Source organism: Dendrobium catenatum, unplaced genomic scaffold, assembly GCF_001605985.2.
Source record: "Dendrobium catenatum unplaced genomic scaffold, ASM160598v2 fragScaff_scaffold_9, whole genome shotgun sequence".
Classification (NCBI taxonomy): domain Eukaryota; kingdom Viridiplantae; phylum Streptophyta; class Magnoliopsida; order Asparagales; family Orchidaceae; genus Dendrobium; species Dendrobium catenatum.
This window is the reverse complement of record NW_021318471.1, coordinates 991,459-1,000,777: the sequence shown is the minus strand read 5'-3', so window position 1 is coordinate 1,000,777 and position 9,319 is coordinate 991,459. Positions and strand designations below refer to the sequence as shown.

At 36.4% G+C, this 9,319-nt stretch overlaps 1 protein-coding gene across 1 annotated transcript; it reads right to left on the bottom strand.

Moving 5' to 3' along the window:
• Positions 1 to 133: 133 nt before the first annotated feature.
• LOC110092486 (subtilisin-like protease SBT1.4) lies at positions 134 to 856 on the bottom strand. The gene has a single exon (XM_020817057.1). The coding sequence runs from the start codon at positions 854 to 856 to the stop codon at positions 134 to 136; it is 723 nt and encodes a 240-aa protein (XP_020672716.1).
• Between the last annotated feature and the right edge of the window lie 8,463 nt (positions 857 to 9,319).

The following is a 9,319-nucleotide window of genomic DNA, read 5'->3' as shown; positions in this document are numbered from 1 at the left end:
GTATCATCTCCTGACGTGCAAAAACAATCTTTCATTCACATGAGAAGTGCTCCAAAGATCTTAAAGACTTCTCACCAGCGTAATTGGGGGAGCCATAATTACTTGGTTGATAAGCATATTCACCATTGAACTCTCATCCATCGCCAAGCTTTACAGTAGCCATAATTCTTTTGTCAGTTGAGGCGGCACCGACAGTTATAATCCAGGGGGCATCATTGTCCATGGTACTTTCGCTTGGGCCATAGTTGGGCGCGGACGCGCAAGTAACGATATCCTTTTTCATAGCTGCATAGGAACCGATTACAATCCCATTGAGATAGAATTCTGGGCTATTATCGCCTTGGGAAATGGACAGCACATCAACGTTGTCTCGAATTGCATCATCAATGGAAGCCAGTAAGTCGGCTGCACTGGCTAACTTGTAGACAGCAAGATGGGCCCTCGGTGAAATCCCGGCGGCCGTGCCTGGGGCTTGGCCAAGGATATTGGCATGATCGACAAAGTTTTCGGCGGCGATACCTGCATAATGGGAGCCATGGCCTTCAGTGTCGAGTGGTGGGTCTGAACCTAGCCTCAAGCCCTGTGCACCTATGAGTTTGTTGTTGCAGATTGGTGGGCCCCAATAGCAAGAGTCATTCCATTTGGTGGGACGCGGTGGCAAGACATGGTCATTGAAGGAAGGGTGGGTGGGCTTCACCCCACTATCAATAATAACAATGATTTGGCCTTGGCCATACCCAAAGTCATACCACATGCCTTGTGCCCTATCGAGTCCAAGGCACTTGGGGGTGTATGTTGTACGGTGTTGGAGGGCAGCATCTGGGCGAGCTAGGAGAAATCCATCAAACGATTCCATGGATTTCAACTCACCTTGGGTAAGCCATGCGGCAAATCCAATGATCACTTGGCGGTAAGCGTAGACTAGGTGTGGCTCACCGGAGAAGAGGGTGTTGTTGGGCAATAAAGATTAGTACCAACTTTTTCTATGTTTGAATAGATGGAACTTTTTGGCTGTCGGTTTTTGAACATGAACGATATAAACTTGATGATTTTGAAAGGCGGTTGTTTCAATAATAGGCAACGAAAGCTTTTCGTGAACTGGGAGAGAAGAAGCAATATTAAAGAATAAGAAGAGACGAAGAGTGGAAGAAACCTTGCTATAGAGATGGAAATATCCATTGGGGACCAAAGTAAACCGTATTGGGCATATGCAATGTTGAAAGAGATTGAAAGCTCTTGAAAATTTATAGCAGAAACAAGCTGAGAACTGCAATGGTCTGCCAATATTTTAAATGTGCAAGGATGACTATCACATAAATTTTAACTAATATCTGTACAAGGAATGATGAGCAAGCGTCCTAAGAAAAAAGCTACTTATTTTTCACATGTAGGAGAGGGCATACAATCTTGCCAGTGCTATCCGATGTCATTTTACATAGTGAAAATATCTTTACAGTGGCATTCTAAGTTGGAAATTATTTGTTTTTCAGTGATATATATCAAAGAGAAATAATTTTGCACTTCACTGGTACAATAAATAAAGAAGAAGAATAATGTTATCTTGGCAAAGAGCAACGTGGAGGAAGGAAGCTACAACCTTGCATACAAGGTGGGACACAAAAATTATAGAAAGAGGTTACCTAGCACAAAAATTTCTTAGAAGCAGCGAAAAGCAAAGGCCAAATAAAAACTATAGTTGCAGTCTGAAAATCAAAGCCATAAGAAAGCGGTCTCAAACGAAGTCTAAGATGGTGGATTTAAATTGCATTCTTGTTGACTCCTATACATCAGACCACGCGAGAAAGGACTCAAACTGGTAAATAAAGCAATATGTGCATTGATGAAACACGTCACTTAAGGGGTCAAATGATCTCCAAATGCCAAACGGATGGTATCTTTGCGATCAGGACATTGAATTATGCTAGGTTAAGACCCCTTGTAATTGAATCAGATGAGATTGGTCAAAAGAGACGACCGACACCCGAAATTAAAGCGCGAGGCTGATCAAACAATGTCAGATCAACAAACGGACTTCGTCATTGTGTTCAGAACATTACAAATACTCAAAAATATTTTATTTGTTCAATTTGGATCATCCTAATGAGTGACTTGAATTTTGAGACAACATGTATTTCGAGGAAATCAGGCCTCGACATCACTCAGATGATGTCCAATCATAAAACGGACTATGCCATTGCGTCCGGAACGTCCTCGACATTCCAAATATACATCTTTTTGATTAATTGGGATCAATTGTAATGGTGAAACAGATCCCAAGGTAATAACACGCATATCGAGGAATTTGGCCCTTAATGTCACCCAAACGATTTTAGATCGACAAACGGACAGTGTTATTGTGTCCGGAACATTGTCTACATTCAAAATATATATTTTATTTAATGAATTTGGATTGTCTGAGATGGTGGCAAATTTCTATGCAATTCAAATATGATATAAATGCATGCGTTACAACGGAAAAAGGTCTCGAAGACGCTCGGACGACGTCCGATCGACAAACGGAGAGCGCCATTGCATCTAGAACATCGTCAACATTTAGAATATATATTTTATTTAATAAATTTTGATCATCCGAGATGGTGGTGAATTTTTAGGCGATGCAAATATGATATAAAGGCCTGCGTTACGATGGAAACGAGGCCTCGAAGATGCTCGGACAATGTCCGATCGACAAACGGAAAGCGCCATTACGTCCGGAACATCGTCGGCATCAAGAGTCTATATTTTATTGGATCAAATTGGATCGTTTGACGTGATGTCACAAATTTCAAAGGTGATTCAAATATGATGCAAAGGCACGCGTTACGAGGGAAATTAGCGTCGTCGGTGATGAAATGACGTCTGATTACAAAATGGATGGAGCCGTTGTGTCCGGAACATCGTTGGCATTAAGAGTCTGCATTTTATTTGATCAAACTGGACCATTTTATGTGGTGTCGCAAATTTCAAAGTCGATCGAAATATGATGCAAAGGTACGTGTTACGAGGAAAATTAGCCTCGTCGGTGATGAAATGATGTTCGATTGCAAAACGGATGGAGTCGTTGTGTCCGGAACATCGTCGACATTAAGAATCTACATTTTATTTGATCAAACTGGATCGTTTTATGTGGCGTCGCAAATTTCAAAGTCGATCAAAATATGATGTAAATGCACGCGTTACGAGGGAAATTAGCCTAATCGGTGATGAAATGACATCCGATTGCAAAATGGATGGCGTCGTTGTGTTTGAAACATCGTCAACATTAAGAAAATATATTTTTTATCAATTTGGATTGTTCGAGGTGGTGACACAAATTTCAAGATAATTCAAATATGACAATACGTATTTCGATAAAGATCAGGCCTCGACGATATTTGGACGATGTCCGATCGTGAAATAGACTGCGTCATTGTGAATAGGATCTCAAAAATACCCTAAATGCACTATCAATTTGTCTGATTTGATATACGGCGGGATCAATATGTATTACGAGGAGAATTTGCACACAAAACGAGAAGGCGTAAAATCTTAATGACCTCCAAATGGACTATTAGAAAGTCATCAATTCAATTGGAATGAAGAATCTTAATGAGCAAGTTTGCAAAAGCTAGTGATTTAATGATAAAGCCAATGTGTAAACTTTTAGATCATGATAATGAACTCATTTCATGATATTTGATCCATCCTTGAGTAGCAATTAATAGACTTGCAAGTTGTTTTGCAAACTATCCATAAATCATCCTGTAAAGTTCTAAATGAATATTATAGTTGATTCATGAAAAATGTGTCAACTAAGTTGCAAATCTCCAATTGGCAATAATATTAATATTGTCACTCACCTCACATATCAAATGGTGATTGTGGGTCTTCGAAAGGATTCTGCTCGTGGGGTTCGAATGCAAAGGGTACGATCACACTATCCCGTAGGACAAAATGGTCGTAGGCCTTTACACCCGACACAAGCAGGCCGATGGAAGAGCAGATGGAGTTATAGATACGATTAGCCATGAAGGATAGCGGCTTTCACCTACCAACCTCGATGGATAATAACATATATAACCCAAAAGTCACGAGATTTCTCTCATTCGATACATCAGCTCGAATGAGGTTTATTTGATTGTGGGGATCGATTTCCTACGGGCTCAAGCCCCCGTAGTTAATTACATCCTAGGCCTTGACCTAGGAAAACTCTCGATTAAGGATGATGTATTATTCACTTCTTAATTTGGTGCACAGAAAAAGTTCCTAAGTTCTATTCCAAAGGGTCTCTTCTATTTATCTTTAATGATGATTAGACATTTTTGAATGGATAAAGATATGATTAAAATTTTGAGTTTAAAATATCAAAGATTGAATTACTACCCTAAGAGAAATGACAGACTCAAAACACACCAGAAGTGAAGGGACACACTGAGGGGTGTACAACCTGGGCTTACGCTTACCTGGAGTGAGATGCCAGCTAACATCCTAAACACAATCAATCGCTCTATATGTATACAAGATAGAAAGGCTATATCCTAGAAAGTCAAGGAATCATAGTTCAAGATTTTTCAATCAGTGACTCTATAATATGCAAAAGATTTACCTAACGCCATGTATGATGCGTGAAATGGCTACAAAATACCCCTAGGTCTATTGATGTAATGCATGTATGTAAGTGAAATGTAACGTGAAGTAAGGTGTGTAAAAACAAATGTATGCATGACATCTAGAGTACAAAAAAATAAAATAAAAAATAAACACACCCAAAGGGTACCCTCCAGGCAAGGTACCCGCACAGAAAATCATCATAGTCATGCCCACTTTGTGTGGGAAAACAGCGATGCCCAATGGCATAAATAGGTGGCCTACTCTACAGGCCTAAATAACCCTAATTGTCTCTAAAGCTCACAAAAATAAAAAAAAGGGGGGGGGGGGCAAAAAAAAAGGGAGGGTATCGTACCCAAAATCGGAAGGCCAAAATCCTAGCAGAAAAACCACGATGCCCACTTCGTGTGGGAAAACAACGATGCCAACCGGCACAAGTAGGTGGCCTACTCTACAGGCCTAAATGACCCTAATGGTCTCTAGGGCTCACAGAAGGGGGCAAGCTTTGACCTATAGGGTCAAAGCTTCGTCAGTGAACTAACCTAAGGCTGGCTACCTAAACATGCTAGAATACCTATTAACAAGAAGTGTGTGATGTGAAGCAGTTCCGATATATAATTAGGAGTTTATTAGTTGCAGAAATTATACCTGAATGTATGTGGCGCTGCCACTTAATAGCATCCAAGCAAGCAAATTATCTCAGATTGTGGCGCTGCCACTTAAAAGTTTCTAATCGAATGATCCCTTTTAATTCTCAACCGTCAGGATCCGATGTACCTCGCAAGATAAGATAAAAGAAAAATATATATATGAGCGTAGATGCCATTCAAAAAAGAAGTGCAGGTAACTAATAAAAATATAACCAATAGGAAATTAAATACAGCTAACAGAAAATTTAATAATTGCATTTATAGAACATGTATATGCAACAAGCATTGAATAACAAGAGAAAATGTAAGCCTGACCTAGAGTTAAAAGTCGTGTTCTAATCAAACATGTCTAAGGTATGTGTGACAGGTTGTGTGGTTTTGGATAGGTCCTATGTAGGATAGTTTTAATTATAATTGCTTTCATTAAATTTGTTAAAGGTCAAAAGAGAAATTTTAATTTAAGTTTAAATATTAGTATTTTAGGATTGATTTTAGAGATTTTATTTTAGGATTTGATTGAATTATTCAATGGTTATAAATTAGAAAGAAAGATGAATTAGACAGTTTATTATCAATTAATGTTTGACTTAAACTAATTAAGAAATTAATTTTAAATTTTAACACCCCATTGGATCCATTCGTGGCATTGTGCCACCAGGCTCGAGGAACCAGGCCTCCTTAGGACACTTAGCCCCGCAGCCCAGAGTAGTCCATCCAATAAACTTTACTTCTGGAGTGGTTGTTATGTATTAAAGGGTTTATTGATTGATTTTAAAATATTAATCTAATGTTTGATCTTTAGAAGTCTTTTATCCTAAGAAATTTAGTTTCATATTTAATCTCCTAATTTTTGTCTATAACTTTTAAACTTTAGATTGGTTAGGGATTTATTATTCGATTAGTTAGATTTGATTTAGATGTATGTTTTAGATTTTGAATTCAACAATTATAAATGTTAATTATAAGTTGATTAAGGATTAAGTATTTTTAATAAATTTTAAGAATTAGATTAAGATTGGTTGGTTGATTATTAGTGAACTAAGAAAACTAGAACCTAGGAAGACGTGTTACTAAGTTTTTATTTTAATGTCTCTATCCTATAAGGAGCATGCATCCTAAGTCTATATTTTCTAAGACCTGATCCTTAATTTTTTTTTCCTTAGATGTCACTAAAGTTGTAGGACTGAGAGTGGTGTTGTTTTCTAATCCTTAGGACTCTCGTACATGTATTGCTAAACTTAAGAATCTATAGCAAAGCAGTAGAAAGAAAGAGAATGAAAATCAGAAATAAAAGGGATATATGCATTGTTGTTATTGGACACACTTCAGTCAAGTGTATCCTAAAGCAACGTTTACAATGCCCTTTGTTGTCCCCACAACCCAAATAAAGCACTTGATACGGACTCGACTCGACTACACAAACTATTCCTTATCAAACTCAAAGCAACAAGGGAAACTCAAGTTCCCAAAAACTAGAACTAAAACAAAATCTCTTTCTATCTATCACACTCTTCCAAACTCTATATCTACCACATTCTTCCAATTCTATATCCAGAAGCAAGCATTAATGAAAGAGACACAATTTAGACAAGATATAACATTTCATCCCAAAAAGGAGAGGTCTAAAGAATCTACCAATACAAATCCACTCTTCAAAAGTTACTAAACCCAAATCTAACTTATGAAATTGTCTTTGTTTGAAAAAGCTACATAACACTTTATATAAATCATCTACCCAAAATCACATAAAACTCTACATAAATCATTTACCGAAATCTTTTGACACAAAAGACAATCAAGTGTTTCTTTACTCTATTTGGAGTGGGGTTAAAAAAAAACACAAAACTCTCCAACAAGAAAGTTGTATAAAACCTCTCGTTGTAAAGCTTTCATCATAAAACATTCACAAAAATCGATCGAAAGTCTTTCGACGCAAATCAACTTGCAAAAACTTTCATAAAGCCTTCCAATTAGAAAGAAATACGAGAAACACGACTCTCTAACATAAAACAAATCATAGCATTTCTTTAGTATAAATCTACTCATAAAACTTTCCAACAAATTTCCCTGATTCCATGTTTTGTGCCAACAAAAGTTTCAAAAGAAATCTTTTCCAATCCGTAAAACATTTCTTAAGATTTTTCAACTCAACTTAAGACAAATCAGAGCTCCTTTAAGCATAAAATAAACTATAACTCATTCAAACATAAAACAACCCCATGCGAAATATACAACACTTTGCCAAAAGTTCAAAGCCAATCTTATATCATTGGAATAAAAAAAAATGATGGTTTAATGCCAACTGATTTTTTTTAACTGTTAAGAAATATGCTTAGAGAAACAAAGATATATCTAAGCTTAAAACTAGCATTAAGGCATCTCAAAGCTCATGAATCTTTTGTAAGTAAACATGCTTCCAGCAACACAAGTGGCAAAACTAAGAAATTTATGATTGCTCTCCAACCACTTGCCAACGTCACCTTCACATAAAATTTGAGCAAACAAAGAAGGAATGGGATTCAATAAGCATAACAGCACCTCAAGATTCGCCGATACTTTATAGAAAGACAATAATATAACTTTGAATATAGCAAATAAATACATATTCTCCCACAAACTTTTATCTTCATGTTATATGCCATCCAGAGACTCTTTTTTTAATAAGGGACCTATGAATTCCCAACATAAAGCTCACAACTCCTTCCAAAGCTCAAGGAGAATCATTCCAACAAGTTGAATCAAATCAAGTTTGTGAATGGATCATAAAACACGAAAATTTCCGATCTCTTTGAAACATATCAAACAATCAAATAATCTTGTAAAAAAAAAAGTATGCATGCCAATCATCTCTCGCAAGTTATATGAATGACCAAAATCTTTAGCTTTCTTCAAGAGGATATAACGTAAGGATCAAATCTCTAATCCGCACCAACTAAGCAAAATTTATTCAGCATATGAACTTCTCAAAAGAGGAATGACTTTGGTAACCAGAAATTTGTAAAGAAATGTTTAAAGCCTTCAATCTCACATCAAAAGAAACAAAGAAAAGAGAATTTCATATTTCATGCTTGGACACCCTCAAAATTCAAAAGAAGCTTCTCATATAACTACCCAACCTTCCTTTATACCACATAGGAACAGACAATGAGAAAATCCAAAACACAAGACTTCCTCAAATCCCACACTTGTACCGAATATATTTAGAAAAGAGCAATGAATCCTTAAGTAATTGTTTTGTTTCCAAAGTTCAAGACATAGATTCAAGACATAGAACAAATGATTGCTTTTCAATATGTTTCCAAATCATCATCCAAAAGAAATTGAAAGTAGAAGGGTATTTGAGAATTATTTCATTCTGTCAAAAGCTCAAAATGATGTTCCAATTAGCATAAGGCGATACCATACTTCTGCTTACACAAAATTCATATTTAAAGCACCTGAGCATTCTCCAATACTTCTCTAAAAAGGAACTTTACAAAAGACTCTCAAATGCTTGTCAATACTTTTTCAAAGATGTATTTTAACACAATGTAATTACCCTCCCAAACTTTTCATGAAACCTCCCAAACATCTTCAAAGCACCACTACACCGAATCCACACGCATTCTCATAAACACATAAGATGACATGTAAAATTTTTAATAATACCCATAAACCTTGCTTTTAATATCAAGTGCGCAACCAATACTTGTCATGAATTTAGAATCAACATCATGCCGTTGGAAAGAACGAAAATAGCCATACCCCTCCTAAGCAAATCAAAGCCCAATAACCTAAGAAATTGAAATGAAACATTTGAAACTCACATATCTTGCTTGTCGTAACAAAATACAGCTCAAGAGATCAAGAACCAAATATTTGAGATTTGAAGAGTTTCTCCTAAACCCAAAATAAATTAGTTTCAATGGTCATCACCCTTTTTTTTAGAAGTGCTACATATTAAATTATTCTCCATTTTGGTTCAAAAAGAAATAGCAAAGGGGAAAATATCATTCCCTGTTTCAACAATAAAGAAACCCAATACCAACATTCCACTCAATACTTTTTCAACAAAATAAGTACTTATTCATCCAACAGGGCTT